This window comes from Scardinius erythrophthalmus (genome assembly GCF_964197995.2).
Source record: "Scardinius erythrophthalmus genome assembly, chromosome: 2".
NCBI classification, from domain to species: Eukaryota; Metazoa; Chordata; class Actinopteri; order Cypriniformes; family Leuciscidae; genus Scardinius; species Scardinius erythrophthalmus.
Window position 1 is genome coordinate 12,760,444 of NC_138222.1, and position 17,313 is coordinate 12,777,756.

Sequence of the window (17,313 nt, forward strand, 5' to 3'; positions counted from 1 at the left end):
TAAAGACTGCATGTACCATTTTTTTTTGTCACTGGTGTTACCTTACTTCTTTGGCAATATTAAAGGTTTTTATGAAATATTATTTCTATTTTTTTTTCAGCACATGTAGTCAGAATTACCGCAAAATAATAATAATGCAACAAATAAGGAGATTATGTTTTATTTATTTTAATCAGGTTTGTTAAAAGTGTGCTTGAATGAGGTTAGTTTGTTTGCGCAACCATGTATTTGCTATAACAATGAAAATATTTGAAAACCAGTTCAAATCAAGTAATGATGCAATCCTTTAAATATTAACTTTTGAGTGTAGCAGAATTAAATGGATGTAAAATTATTATCATTTCACATGTGACATTGTATTTAATGTGACAGAAAAAAAAAGACAGTAACACCAGTGACACAATGAATCACCAATGGTATGCATTAGACCAAATATCGTTATTCTTCAACTATAATTAAGTAGATGAGACTAAATTGTTACATTTGCCATACAATCTAAATGAATAGCTTTGAATAAAGTTCATAATTGAGATAAGTTGACTATAAATAGATAACTATAAATAAGAAATCACTGGTGTTACTGGTGTTACCCATAAGAAAGGTGACACCAGTGACAGTAACACCAGTGACAATTTTCATGAAAAATTTATTTTACAAAATGGCTGCTGCAAGGTATCAAACCACATGTTGTCAATCATGGTATACTAACTAAATTTTAATCCATTTGTATTCTAGTTTTTTTTTTTTTTTTACAATTCCCTAACAATAAAGTAGGTCATACTGTACCAGTGAGTTCAACTAAAAGCTTCATATGAAATCATGAGATAAATGAGAACATTTCTGATAACTGAAAAGAGACTCTGAAAAGAGAGGATTTACTATGGGCCTTTCTTCATAGATATTCAGGAATTTGGAAGAAGGAAGTCAAGTGATGTCATCAGTGTGATTTTTATTACAAAATCAGAGATTTTTGTTTAATGGTAACACCAGTGACATTATTATCATTATTATATTTTAAATGGTGTAAAAACCTGTTTTTGACCTCAAAATAAAGCATTTTCCCTCTGTACATGACTGTGGGGACGAGCACTTCTGTGGCACTTCAGAGCACTTCTACGTTCAAATAATGTATTGTTTTATTTTAAACTGTAAAGAAATTGTAATCCTAAAGGGTTTTTTAAGTGTAATATTTCTGTAAAGGCTAGGGACAGAAAACATTTCTACAGCATCCACAGGTGTGTCTGTGTTTTCAGCAGAGCAGAATGTTTTTTGAACATTCAGAAATCTCTCCTCATAACCTTTGTACACATCTTAGAGAGAGATAGGGACATATAGTACACAAAGCTCTCAGCAGCTCTTAGCCTCTTACAGAATAAAACTATTAACAGTTGTGAAGCTCTGCAGCTAGAAATGGGACTATATGGGATGCGGCACTGAAAGGAGCGCATGGACACAATAGGCGTCCGACATACTCTGAGCTCAATGAAGGGCAGCCACTTAATGCTACAGAAGTATACAGTATGAACACTTGAACATGTGCTTTAGGTCGAACGATGAAACAAGGTCATGTCCAGGGCAGCTCTTTTCTTAAAGGGGTCATATAATGCCATTTTTGTACAAGCTAATATGTTTCTTTAGGGTCTAAATTAAAAGTTTGTAATATACTTTAATTAAAAATTCTCATTATTATTGTAAGAAAACACAAATTTTACCTGGTCAAAAACAGCTCTGTTTTCAGCACGCCGTTTAAGTGCATGTGTCGTTAAATGATAATGAGCTTTGCTCACCCCGCCCCTCTGTTCTGTGCGAACACCGTTTGTAATAATAACTCAACAACCATAATGCGTTGTTCATTATAAACGTGGGATTATGAATTATATTGAGAACGTCGTACATAGAAAAGATGCCGTACCCTGAGTGTAAGCCTTAGCCGCATTCATCGTGCTAGCGATTTGCAAAGATTAATATAAAGGTTAATTAAACCTTACACTCACTTCAGTTCTTCTGGAAGTGCAGCCGGAACATGAATAGTTGGTACCAATCCTTTTTTTTTTAGGAGCAGCTTCTTAGCAAAACCAGCTACTGACCCTCGTTTGTAAAGCAGTCTGGTGTGTGAAATGATTCGCGCAAACATGAAAGCATTGACGTTGATCGTGGGGAATATTCCCTTCGAAAACAAAACTCAGCCACTGTGTCTACAGCGGTTCGGATTTAGGAACATCAAAATGACTGCTGTATTCCTTATCACACCCAAGAACAGAACACCACAATCGATTAGATGCCATTCTGCTCCAGCGTATCAACAATGCAGACTATGATGACAGCTCACTCACAAGCGAGGGTGGGTCTGTGTTGAAACGCTGCTGTCAATCAACAATCGTGGGAGGGGCGTCCGACCGTGTGACGTCACAATGTCGAAAGGCTTGATTGTAGACTTTTTGAGATTGTATTTTTTATCACTTTATGATGGTTGTGTACAGGCACTGCCAACACACATTTCAGTACAATCAACTTGTGAAAGTACATGTACCATTATATGACCCCTTTAATATCTAGTAAAGTAATTTATATATATATATATATATATATATATATATATATATATATATATATATATATATATATATATATATATATGGGTGTTTAGATATGGGTAATTTAATTTTTAGGGCCCTTTTTTTTATTATATAATTTTTTTCCAAATTCTTTGTATTCCGTTTTAATGATTTATTTACCTTTTAATAATTAAAAAGCACATCTAATCAATTGAATTCATAAAACTTTAACTATTTATTTATTTATTTATTACAGTAATAGGGCCATATGAAATTTTGTGAGTTCTGTGTTTTTCGCTTACATTTTTCTGGATTTATGATTTGATACAAATTTATTATCTAAAACAGAGATAATCAAATCAAGGCAGACATATTTTACTGACAACCCAGAAAACAAAGTGGAATATCTAGCTCACCTGCTTTTAGAGAGAACTTCATATAATTATAATATAGATATCACTTAGACTTTTGCCTAAACACATTATGGCAACTAAAAAAGTATTAAATCAGTGTGCTCTTATTTTGGATAACATAAATTCATATATTTATCACATAAATAGGGCTGTTAAATTCAACATTATGATCTCTTAAATATTTTTAGTGGTGCTATGTTATGTGTTTACCAAAATATGCCAGATAGATGTAGCAGTTTGTGAGTTATGAAGGAAAATGTGGGAAGGTTACAACTGCCCTTGGCCTTTCATATATGTTCAACCATTTGTTCTTAAATTCACATTTAAGACATTTATAATCCACTCTCATCCTGAAGGGCTTCGGGTTTGGTTTTGCGGATGAGAGGTTGGGAGCATAAATGTTCTCCAGACTGAATGAAGAAAAAGCCATTTGCCACGTAATCCCCTGTGCAGATAAATACTTCAAAACACACACACACACGCACACACACGCACACACGCACGAACACACACACTCTCTCTCTCTCTCTCTCTCTCTCTCTCTCTCTCTCTCTCTCTCTCTCTCTCTCTCTCTCTCTTCCCCTCTCCCCCTTCCCTTTTGCCTTTTTCTGAACCTCCCTTTCCTTCTAAAGTAATCGCTATTGAATGTGTGAAGGTCAAAGAGATAGACACAGAGATAGTGCTGGCTAAGAGGCCAGTGAACGGGAGTTTATTAAGGTTGTTTTAACTGCCTGACATCCCAGGCTCTGAGAATAAACTCTGAAAATCTAATGATCTTTATAGATTGAACTGTACTTCGCTTCAGTTCAGTAATACTGTCTTAATCTTTGGCTCTCTGAGGCAGAACCCATGTAATACACAATTAAGCTCAGAAAAAATCAGTAATACTAAAATGAGTTTTTTTTTTCTTCTTTTTTTTTTCTGATTCAGCTTCCATTAGCATTGGGTTTGAACCGGCTCGAGACGGGCGTACTGATGGCAAAAACCAGCGTTCATATCGCTCCACTAATGACAGCGGTGAGTTTTCAGTTTTGGATGAATGGACTATGCTTTCCATCTTTTACAAATGTAAAATGTTATCCAGGAATAGGATACAATACTGTGTCCCATGAGGTTTCAAATTAGAGGCACAAATCCCATGTTTTGTCTTGCAAAACCTATTAGATAAGTTGGATAAACAAACATATCTTCACACCAACTAAACCTTCTTTGGAAGATAAGTAGATGCTGTAATCACTTTCCATTTCCACTGTTATTAATGTTATCATAAGTATTTTTGTATTTATTATAATAATATTTATTTATTTTAAGAATAATGAATACTTTTATTGTTTGATTAATAAAAAAATATAATAAAAAAATAACAAAATTACACCTATTTAGACATCCTAAAGTTTGCTAACAGGATTTGCTAAAATTGTAAAGCTCATATATAATTTATAGAAAATAAAACAGCTTATATACTCCTTGTAGTTTGACATCCTGAGGATTTTCTGAAATACAAAAGTTTTGAGTGTTTTTAAATCTCTTGGCTGCATATATTAGATACAAAAACAGTAATATTGTGAAATATTATTATAATCCAAAATACGTGTTTTCTATGTGAATATTTTTTTAAATATAATTTATTCTTGTGATGCAAAGCTGAAATTTCAGCATCATTACTCCAGTGTTAAGTGTCACATGATCCTTCAGTAATCATTCTAATATGCTGATTTTCTGCTCAATAAACATTTCTTCTTATTATCAATTTTAAAAACAATTGTACCATTTCATATTTTTGTGTTTTAAGTATTATGTTAACTATGTATATGTTATTTCTATTGCTATATAGCACAACATTCAGGTTATGGAATTATCCCATTTATTTTCTCCATACAGAAATAAAGTTTGCATAAATTGTTTAAAACCATTAAACAATTTATCATGAGCTCTGAGGCTGTTAAAGGGTAACTAAACCCTAAACCAACTTTTTTTAGTTAATGATTTGTAAAAATGGGGCTTTATTAGTGCTGTTCATTGATTCGAGTAACTTTTTTGACATTTGGGTATAAAGTGTTTTAATTCTACAATATATGGTGTAAAAACATGCTGCCCTCTTCAGGTTGAACGGTGGCTACTGCAGTTGAATTTTCCTATTGGATGTTTACGGTACTGCGTGACGTAAGCGGTGCTACGTGACGTAAGCAGGTTCCAGCTCACCATGCCCTCCCTTGGTACGAGCTCACCATGCCATCCCTTGGTACGAGCTACCACGCATAGTATTGCATCAGTTAGGATAGCATCAAGTTAGCGTAGATTTATCTGTATTTAGTACAGTGGTCTGGAGGGTACGTAGGTGTAGTGTTGCTGGTTGCAACAGCACTGCTGGACTGCATAGCTTTCCAGCAGACTTGGAAATTAGGTGCCAGTGGAGCTCAAGTATGCAACCTGAATTTTACGCGGGATTGCTTCTCCAACGCAGTAAAGGTGCAAATGGGCTTCTCCACACAGCTCGCGCTGAAAAGCGATGCAGTGCCAAACGCTGCTCCTCCTGCTGATGTGAGTGATCATATATATAATCACAATTTATGGTTAGGCTAAAGTTAATCCTCTGGGGTCGACAAACGCGCTGGCGCATTTTGCTGGATTTTTTCACATAGTGGCAAAATATGAATATGCCTACAGAGAGCGCGCGCTATTGACATCAACTCAATAAAACTCATCAGATGCATGTACTTTACGTCGTCTTGCGACCCTGTGAGTCACTGTCCATTTTAGAGTCGGACAGCAGCTGTCAATTAATCCGTCACTGCGGGTCTCAGTTGGACGCCCCCCCATCCCCCGCTCAGCCCCGCCCTCGTTTCGTCCCCTCTATCTCCGATGGGCTCTGACCAGGGGTTTAGTTACCCTTTAATCAATAGCACATTCTCCTGTAGAAGTCAATATATATTGTTATATTTCTAATGAAAATAATTCTGAAGAGAAATCCACTATTTGCGGTTACCTTGAATACAGGAATTGTGCATGAAGAGCTCAGCAAATTGTGCACTCCCATAATCCATTGCGAATGACTTCACTTAATGGAATAGCACAACCTCCATTGGGTTCAGATGATTGCCAGTGTGTGCTCCAGTTTTCCTGAAGAGCTCGTTCATCTGTTGGCATCTACAAGAGAACAACTCGCATACAGCAACAGACTGCTACAACATTTGAAGCATCTTACAATCTTAAAGCGCAGAGCTGTCTGATAGTTTCTGCAGATGACCTGTATTTCAAGTTTTGCTAAACAATGCTGTCTCACAAAATGCGATCTGCCCGTGAGGTCGTCTAGCTACATTTACATGCACCCAAATAATCTGTTTATTATCAGACTGATGGCTCAATCAGACTGCGAAAACATCATCTAAACACCTCTTGAGCTTGAAGCGAATAATATTTCAATTGGATTGGAAGGGGTGGTGTAGACCTAAAATAAATAAGCATGTATCGGATTCGAACAAAACTTGCACACATGCACAGTTCGTTTATGTTTCCATATGTTTTACGTCTTATAAACTGCACTTTAAAAAAAAAAAAAAGGTTCTTTATTGCCATCTATGGTTCCATGAAGAACCTTTAACATCCATAGAACCTTTTCATTGCTCTAAAGGTTCTTTACAGTTGAAAAAAGGTTGCATGCAGTTCTGTTTATTAACTGCTAGAGCATCAAAAGTTACGGACTGCAGCTTTAAAAAAAACAAAGTATCTTTATTTTTGTGTCATTTAATGCGTTTGACACTCCTGAAAGTGGAAGTGGAAGTGGCCAATGGTCCTCTTAGCAACATGAAAAACAAAACTTTTATTCTCAATGTCAATGTGCAATGGAGCATAAAACAAGTAATAAAAACTCGGTGAGTGTTTTAGCGCAATTTTCTCACCTCATGGGATCACAACACTAAGAGATAGTAAATCTTTTCCTGGATTTTTTTTGTGCGTTCCCGAGATTAGACCTTCCTTAACATAATGCCGAAAACCCGAAGTCTCTAGGTGGTCTGGTTGAGGAGTAGATAGAAGTGCAAGATTGGTGCTCACAGACAGAACAGAAATCATGAGTTAACAAGCGCAATTTTGTCCGGTGGAAAATTGCGCTAAAAAGAAGACTGTAAAAAGGTGCAACGTTTTCGTCTTGCTGACAGACTGTCTCAGATCAGCCAGTGATCAACTGCCAGACCTGAAATTACTTGTGAAAACAATGCAGACTTTTCACCAGGACTATTCACTTCTTTTCATCAGTTCTTGTTAAGTTTATTTGCTCAAGAATGTTTTTCTTTATTCATTTTGGCATTTTTTTTCACTTTTGCATTAAAGGAGAACTCCGGTCAATTTTAACATTGAGTTAATTTTTTTGTACATTTGGAGTGCTGTCAATACAGAGAACAACGACAAAAATCGGTGTTGCCTACACCGAGTTATTCTATTTTTAAAATTTGCACCCTGTTGACTTCAATAGGGCAAGTACTAAACCTGCTTTTAGCCTCTTAACATCCTTGATGTGTCATTACAAGTGCACAGAAAATGTGAGTGATTCCTTCTGAGTGAACGCGAGTGGATCTGACTGCAGTAGATGTAAAAGATATGTATAAAAATGATGTTATTTAAGCCAGCGCAAATACCTGTTTACGTCCTGTTTTTCGGTTGAAGTCCAAAGTAATCGATTGCCGAGTTCACGCGCATAGGTTTAGTTACCTATGATCATGCGCGTGAACTCGGCAATCGATTACTTTGGACTTCAACCGAAAAACAGGATGTAAACAAGTATTTGCGCTGGCTTAAATAACATAATTTTTATACATATCTTTTACATCTACTGCAGTCAGATCCACTCGTGTTCACTCAGAAGGAATCACTCGCATGACCTGTGCACTTGTATTGACACATCAAGGATGTTAAGAGCCTAAAAGCAGGTTTAGTACTTGCCCTATTGAAGTCAACAGGGTGCAAATTTTAAAAATAGAATAACTCGGTGTAGGCAACACCGATTTTTGTCGTTGTTCTCTGTATTGACAGCACTCCAAATGTACAATAAAATGAGCTCAATGTTAAAATTGACCGGAGTTCTCCTTTAAGAATACAGTAAGACAAACTATTAATCCTTTTATTTTTAAATGCCATTTTTTTCATGTTCAGTGACATTTTAAATGGGACAACATTTAACAATCCATGTAGGACTAGTAAGACTTAGCTAGATAATAAACTGCACTTGTAAATACTCAGTAAAACTACTTAAGGAGGCCTAAATAAAAGTCTTATGATACAAATTGTAATTTGTGGCCCTTTGCATTTAATGTGGTTTAAATGCAGCCCTCTTGGCCTCCGAACTTGAGTACAGATGTCAATGTTAAGGGTTTGGTATTGTACTCTCTGTTTCAGAATCAGTTGCGTCATTTGCAAGGCTTCATAGGAAGAGTTGTTCATTTCCTCGCAAAAGAACTGAAATTGTCTTGCACCATACTTTACTTTCTTTGTTGCAAATCAATGTGACTGCCATTTGCATATAGCATTGCAAATTATGTAATCGGATCTCTGTACACTCTCAAGCTACTTTTTTTGTTTGCAATAAACTTTAAATGTATTATATATTTTTTTTGCGTAGTATATAACATTATACTGAATACTTTTTAATAGTAATATATGGTGCTATTCATCTGAGAGCTGGTTGGTTTGGTCCAAGGATTTTAGCTCTGTAGTGAATACTTTTCTGAATGTGGAGTGGAGAAAATAAATGAGAAAATAATTAAGGAACCAAGGGCACTGAAAAAGTGGGCCGTCACTGTTGTGCTCTATTACCCATGCTTCTGTGCAGTCCATTACTGTTTGCATGGCTATATAAATAAAATCAGCTGGAAGTTTGCTGGAAAGTAATATACCGTGTCATTTGGTATTAACACAACAGCTGTCACCTTCGTTCTGAGTGAACAGGCTTTATGTCTGTTATGCTCGTTGAGTGAGACTGAAACACATTTTACACTTTTTGTTTAGATTATGAAGGTGGTGTCTTGATCACGTACCAAAAACCATTTCACCTTTTCATGGTTTGGCATTAGCCGGCTTAGCCGCCAGGCCAACAGATGCAAAGCACAGATGGACTTGTATTACGCAGACATGCCGTGAACAAGACATTAATGGCATTAATTAATGACATTACGCCATAATATTCAGTTATGGGATGGACAAATGTTCACCAGAAGTGTGTATGCAGTATGTTTTCTAAAGCTAGTTTTTATTGCATCTTCTTGCCCAGACAAAAAGACAAAAACAGTGTCCCAAAGAAACAATGGTTCAGGTCTTTTCTGCTTATGGGTCACAGATAGTGTAATGCAAATGCTTCATGCAGATAATAAAGCAAACTAAGTACACTACTGTTCAAAAGTGTGTGTGTGTGAGTTTTTTTTATTTTTTTTTCTTAAAATAAATTAATACTTTTATTCAGCAAGGGCACATTAAATTGATCAAAGACCTTTATGATATGCATTTTAAATAAACGCTGTTCTTTTGAACTTTCTATTCATCAAATAATCCTGAAAGAAATGTATCACGGTTTCCACAAAAATATGCAGCCGCACGACTGCTTTCTTGAGCAGAAAATCAGCATATTGGAATGATTTCTGGAGGATCATGTGACTGAAGACTTTAGTAATGATGCTGAAAATTCAGCTTTGTATCACAGGAATACATTACATTCAAACTGTATTATTACCATTTTTACTGTATTTTCTGTTCAAACAAATGCTGTCTTGGTGAACATAAGAGTCATTTCTGAATGTGTATATGTGGAGATTTTCCTGTGATATGTTTTTTTTTTTTTTTCACTCAGATGTCTAAGTTTGGGTCTTCAGCGCTGCTAAGTGCGGTAGACACTTTGGACTTCAGGTCCGATCCATTTGGAAGCCTCAGTCAGCTGATGTGTGGAACAGATGACACCAATAACACCAGCAGAGCTGTTGTGAGGACCGTGTCAACAGAATCAGACCAACAGAACACACGGGCTGCAACAGCCGACAACACCAATGCAACCAGCACTAACACCAGTAAGAGCTGATTTTTTAATCTAATAGGACAGTTTAAATCCGATAACGCATTTACCAGTAACGATCATTGTGTGACATACTTCTTTGTGAAATGGAATATTCAAAGGAAAATAATGGGACTTGATATTATTCAAGTGGGCTATTATGATATTATTATTTAATCCCTTGCGAAAAATAAGTGAACTTAATTGTATTTAATGTGCACGTGTAGTGATCTTCAAATCTTAAATGTAATTTTTTAAAAAACTGTACTTGCAGATAATATAATATAAATTAAATAAAAGCCACTTAAATGTACTTAAAGAGAGTCCACTTTCGTGGCTGTTTCTTTACACGCACATAAAACGTGCAATTTGTAATCATTTCAAACTAAAGGTTTTACTTTATCGTGCATTTCACATAATTTTGGTTAAAAAATATTTTCTTGTGCTTTGAAGAAGTACATTTATTTTGATGTGTTGACTAACATACTAGAGCACATCTACTTATTCAATATTACATTATTATATTGAATTATTATATTATTATTATTTAAAATGAATATATTTAAAAAGAAAACTAAATTGCAACATCAAAATCAAAAACTTTAAAATAGAAACAGAAATGGCATTAAAGTATATTTTGTTGTACCATAAATGCAAGTTATTTTGAAATTACATATTAAGATGCACTTAAGCACTCTTAACTTATTTAAAATTTGAACTATAAAACATTTCCATTAAATTGCAATTAACATGCAATCATGTGCCTGAAAACATCATTCAGTTCACTCTTAAGTATATTAGAAGTATGCTAAAGTGTACTGTTGGAAACTTTTATTCCTTCATCGAAGCAAGACCAGGAAACTTGAGATGGATCTTATAAGCAGAAGAGATTTATTCTTCCAAGTCTGTAGTTCATCAAGTCTAACTCAAACATTATACATTGTAAGTTATATACCTTCCAAGGGGGAGGGACTTTTGGAGGTGGAGACAAAATTCAAACAAAGCAGAGGGATGATTTGATTCAATCAAGTGAAAACCAGTTTGGCAGGTTATCTGGCTTGCACAAGAGAAACAGACCTAATTAGCATAACACTATCATTCAAATGATCCAATCAGCCTGACAGTATCACCCATACCTTCACATGATCACGGAGACAAAAGCACAGCTGTACATTGAGCTTAATTGTCAGGAAATGCATAAAGACAAAGGGTGAGGGTGAAAGTCTCAGCCATTGACTCATTTAGAGAACAGGACTGGCAGAAATCTCTTGATATAATCGTCATAACCGCTGCTAAACTTTCTCAGTTTATATTGGAATCTAAATTAAACATTTAATAAATTTGTAATACAACAGTACTTCTTTACTTTAAACATACGTGATTGTGAAGTTTTATGAAAGAACCAAAATTTAAGTCATTATTCAGGGATCATTTTCCACTCCACTGAGCTGCTAACCATTCCCGGCAGATCATTTGAGTTCAATTTGAGAACTGGATCAAATGGATCCGCAGTACTTTCTGACTCAGCAGAAGGCGAGAGTCGCATCAGCGCAGAGGCTGTAGATGTTTCTTCCTGTGATGCTGTTTGTTTGTTTACAATGCCTCGGCTCTCGCAGTGCTGGTGTGTTTGTACAGAGCGCTTCTGTGTGGTTGAATATCAGGAGGACTGAGTTAATTAGTGACACTGTTGGGTTGTTCCGTTAATTACCTTCTTTTTGAAACTCCAGTAAATAGGATTGGCTGTTTCTCCCCAAGCTCTGCCTCGGCCTGCTGTGGCTTTCTGTTGTTCTGACACCACAAATCACAAAAACCGTGTTGCATTGTGCTGTATTCTGTTTTGATGGCTTTCCGGCCCTGTTTGCATGCTAATGGGATTGTACTTTCTCTCTGAATTTGGTGTGCCGGGATTGTACACGAGCGTCGTTGGGAATCCAGACAGTGAATGTGTCAGTCGATGAGGCACGTTGGCGTCTCTCTAGTGGGAGTGCAAACAGATGCATTATGAAACACAGATTGTGCGTTTGTGCATCTGCTGTACATAATGGAGAATTTAACTCCGTTATGAGATTCAGTTACACAGTTGATCTTTCAGTAAATCTGCAGAACGTTCCTCTGGTGTGTCGTTGGATGCTCTTACACTATGAAAAAAAAACAAGAACCAGTAAGTGCCATGGAAGTCATATTGTCTGGAATCAAAGTGATTGCATCTCAGATGCTGTTTAATTCTCAAATGCACTTATTTCAGTCAAGCAGTAATTATCTTTTTCATTCAGATACATATACCTGCAGGCATACACTGGGACTGTGAAATATTTGTCTTATGCAGCCAGTGTTTTATTTACATTGCAATTGGTGTGTAGTTTAGAGATATTAAGAGTGTCCCTTATTGTATAAAATCTAACTATTTCCCTCTAGCCTGTCTAGCTTGCACATTTTGAGCCATTATTTGTTTAGTGATGTTTGGTTTAGTGTTTGCAGTGTTGTAAAACAGTAAAAAATGGTTATCATTCAGTGAAATAAAGCTGCAGTAAATATTAGATGAAAAACTTAAATTAAACAGAAATATGTTTAAGTTAAAGTATTAAACTTGCTAAAATTAAACCTGAAATAATAAATTAAAGCTAAATATTTAAACACTTAATAAAAATAAACTAAATTATTAAAACTTAAAATCAAATGAAAACTGAAAATGTATAAATAAATGCTCAAAATGTTAATAAATACTATAATAGTATATACATAAATCTGAAAAAAAAAAAAAATGTGTGGCCTTGATATTCCTTAGGTGTTTGTGTCTGCTGGGTGGTTTTGTACTTTTGTTTGTGCTGATGCTCCGGCTAATGTTACATCATATAGTTTTGAGGAGAACTGATTTCATCATAGTCAGTAGCCCAGGGATTGAGTCTGTGCTCACATCACTCTCAGTGGTTTGGAAATGTCATGATGTAGCTGTGCATGAGAGTGAAGGTGGTGATTTGTCATCCTGTGATGCATTTCATTTGTTTTGCATTTATTTCAAGAGGTTTAGGCCCACTGAGATCAAGGCTTTTCTGTGAGCGAGTTCAGCAATGTGCAATGAACAGACAAAAGAAAAGCATTTGAAAAGGTAAAATAGTGTAGAACTCAATAAATAAAATACAAAACAAGCAAATTGTTTGCTTTATTCACATAGGGTGACATTTATAAAGCCACTTTGAGACATATCCTCAAGTTTCTCAAAATTCAAAGAATGAACGTTTTCGCTCTTTTTACAGTTAAGAACAAGATTCATGCATAAATTAGAGTTCTCAACGGGCCTGAAAATTACAACCCGACCCGACCCGGCCCGTGGCTTTTAAAGCCCGGACCCGATGTAACCCGACACATCATCATGAATTATCTTCCCGACGATAATTTTTTTTCTTTTTCTCATACACGTATTATCATGACCAGCAGACGGGAATTTAAATCAACCTTTAATGTTCATGCCTTTTAGCAATACAAACAACTTTCCAGACCTCTGATTTTCCCACTCCTGTAGTAGTGACGGTGAATTCACCTGCGGCAAGTTTACTTTTCACCAACTCCATCTTCTTCTCCAGGCTAAATGCTAATAAGTAGGAGAGGGGCAAGATGGAGGTGGGGGTGTGGCCTTGACCAGCTTGCGGCCACAGTACCATGCGCTAATGTTTACAGTGAGTGGATGTATCGCAATGGCTCGTAGACACGCAGTTGTTCAAGCTTTCCAGTTTGACCCAGAATCTGATCCGGATGGAGAAGCACCTGAAGAAGTTGCAACTCAGCGGCTATAGCCGTAAAAAGTGAACAGTTGGATCAACTTAAAAAAATTACTTCAATTGGTAACACCTAAAAAAATTACGTTTTCTCAAATTAAATTATCACGTTTTATCAACTTAATTTCACTAGGTCAATCACACTTATATTATTTGAGTCATTCAATCCTATTATTTACTTTAGTCTAACTTAATTTCACTGCATTCCAACTTAAATGTATACATTTTTCCTACAGTTGGATCAACTTAAAAAAAAAAAAAAAAACGTTTTCTCAACTTAAATTATAATACTTTATCTTAATTTCACTAAGTCAATTAGCCTGGCTAACGTCAGACCTCTTTCTCTTTAAGACGTGGTCTGGGAACCACATGTTCATTTTCTCGTATTTGAGGCGTGGTTTACGAATGCTCAGAGCCGTTTATTGGGCGCTCCAAATGTCTATCAAATGCGCCTGTACGTAGCTCATAGCCAATCGTTTCAATTATACCAGATGACGTATGTAGAGCGACAGATATTCAACGTAGAAGACGACGATGGGTCAGAGATTTATGTGTACTCCAGAGTCCTGCACGGGTTTGATTTTGTAAATCCGCACCCGCAGTGCTTAAAACTGCACCCGACCCGTTTCCCGACAGCAGCACTAACTGTTGATTAAAAATCTGCACCCGACCCGCTTAAAATAGAACCGACACCCGACCCGCCCCGAAATAAAATCAGTTTAGACTATCACATTATAGACACACTTACAAATATGTTTATTGCCAGGTCATACAGAAGTTATTACACGACAATTAACACAAGGTCAACTTCAGCCGAAGCTGTCAAAAGGCCGGTACATGAAGAACATGGCTAACATTACCACATAACTGAGTAGCCTTATCAAATTTTACCAGTCGAACAGACGCGGCTACAACCCTATATCTGCCACGCAATTTCGTCTAGTCTACATCTGACAATTTTGGGTTCAAACACGCCCTGCACAATATTTTCTTCAGATAACTCCAAATTTCTCCCACACACTGGACTTTTCTTCAACTCCTCAGCATCCATCTCGACGACTGCAGATCGCGTGCACGGTTATGAGGATTTTTTAAAAGCGAAAGTAGCCTAGGTAACGTTATAGATCCTGGGAGGACGTGGCGCGTCGGCACAAATAAAATGATGTGGATTTTAAATTATTTTATCAACTTGAAAAACAGGCATATTTTTGTAGATGTGTTCCTAAAAATATGCATATATTTTTACGTCTGTCATGTTGGATCCATAAATAAACACACTGCTTCGGTGTGTCGCATAGACGTCGTCATCGTCTTGCTGCTCCCTCCCCGTTCTGTGATTGGTTCTCTTTTTCAGGGGAAAATCTGGTCCATGGTGTCCAGACTGCCTAGCAGCGTGAATAAAATCGCGCTGCGCTCAAGGCAGCATGGGGAAACCCAGGCTATAAGTCAATCACACAAAACTCAAATTGCTTTAGAAATATTTATTAACATTAATTCATTTTATATGCTAAAGTATTTTCCACATTACAATTTTTGAGAAATCATTACAAACTGTTCATATTTGTTGTGCCAATGAAATTTCATTTACTGACACACTTAACATCCATTCCATTAACAGTCTTTTTGCAAAGTTGTCTTTGCACTGCATTATGCTCAAAACTGAGCCACTAATACATTTATAAAAATAAATATAAAAACATAGTGGTTATGCCCTTAAATGAGCCACCTAAAAACAATTAAAGGAATGGTTCACACAAAAATAGTTCAAGTTGTTCCAAACCTGTATGAGTTTCTTTCTTCTGCTGAACACAAAAGAAAATGTGTTGAAGAATGTTGGTAACCAGACAGTTGACGGTACCCATTGACTTCCATAACAGGAAAAAAATAATACTGGAAGTCAATGGGTACCGTCAACTGTGTCTCTATTATTAATTAGAGAAGAAATTAGAAATTACTTAAATTAATAAAAATTACTTTTATTACTTTTTTAAATTACTTTTAAAAATTAACGTTACCATGTAACGTTATAGCAAAGTGTCCTCAGTCGTCAAACATTTAAAAAGCTTTCGGTCCTAAGGGGAGAAAAATGTTGTAGTATTTAAGTGACAGAAAATGGTTTGCTGCAGGTCAAGTAATTAATTAGTTGTGAAAATACTACTATTTCTAAAAAAAATAAAAAAAAAATCATAATTTTCTACTGAAGAAAACCCTGAAATTTTTTCCTGGATGAAACGCCTCGAGCTAAGCAAATGAAGCTAGCGTTAAGCACAATGTGTACGTCTCAATCAGCTCCCTAATTCAGTAGTCAGGGCACTGATCAGGGAATCAGTCAATGGGCTGACTCCCTGATCAGTGCCCTGATTACTGAACTAGGGAGCTGATTGAGACGCAACCAATGACTTTCATCACAGACTTTCATCATCATTTTGGGCAAAAAAGTCGATGAATAAATCAGAGCTAATGTTTCAAAGACAAATAAAAGAACAGACAAACATTACTTTAAAAGCAAACCCAATATTATACTGCAGGAATTCAAATTCAGGCAGTTTGTCCCACTGCCTGAGCACTTCCCGCCCAAAGCATTTCCAATATCTAGCGCGGCACAGATGGTTAAGGGTGCATCAATTTTACAATTATTTTATACACATAACTTACTCCCAAGATCTAAACTGATCTAAACACATTTTTATAAAACAAACGAGTAAATATAACATCTTGTACATATAACATATTATATAATGCTATATTGCAAACGTACGTTAAAAAATTCAGTTTATTATGATTTCGTTAGTATTCAGGTTCACAAACAACATTTTCAACAATTAACTCATAAACGACTAAAACACACGTCCAAAAGTTGCATTTTCGAGTATATTAATTAAAACAAACTTCCAACCTATCTTTTTCATCCGAGTCCGGAGAGAAAAAGAAAATGGCGGTTGAGCAGAATATCAAGATAGACTCGTGCGTCATGACGTCAGAAAAAAAACGTCTGACGCGGGGGTCCTTAAAAACATTATGGATGCTGGCAGAGCCGATAGAGAGATGACCTGCGCTCTGAAGGGAGTGCCAATCACCTTGGGGACATAACCATGTCTCGGTTTGAGGATGACTTTAGAGTCATTTGGTCCAAACTCGAGACACGCAGCGCTAACAGATAGTGCGTGTAGATCCCCTACATGTTTGACTGATGAAAGGGCTATCAGAAAAGCGGTTTTGAGTGAGAGGTATTTTAGATCCATGGAATCTAATGGTTCAAAGGGATATGTTTTCTGGGCCTCTGGGACCAAAAAAAAGATCCCAAATAGGAACCGACGGGGGTCGCGGGGGATTCATCCTCCTGGCTCCTCTAAGGAAGCGGATGATGAGCTCGTTCCTTCCTATTGACTGGCCGCGCGTCGACTCCGCAAACGCTGCAATAGCCGCAACATACACTTTGAGCGTGGAGGGGGACCTGCCCTCATCCAACAGCTCTTGAAGGAAGCAAAGCACCTACGAGACCCCACAAGTTCGTGGGTCTAGATTTTTGTCGGCGCACC

General features: G+C 36.5%; 1 protein-coding gene across 1 annotated transcript in view; it reads left to right on the top strand.

Annotated features, from left to right (window-relative positions):
- LOC308685804 (phospholipid-transporting ATPase ABCA1) overlaps positions 1–17,313 on the top strand; it is a gene marked incomplete at its 5' end in the record, with an annotated part of 250,800 nt that overhangs the window by 37,160 nt on the left and 196,327 nt on the right. The window contains one exon of the mRNA XM_081357814.1: positions 9,804–10,017. Coding sequence (XP_081213940.1) covers positions 9,804–10,017 — 214 coding nt within the window. The remainder of the gene's footprint in view (positions 1–9,803; positions 10,018–17,313) is intronic.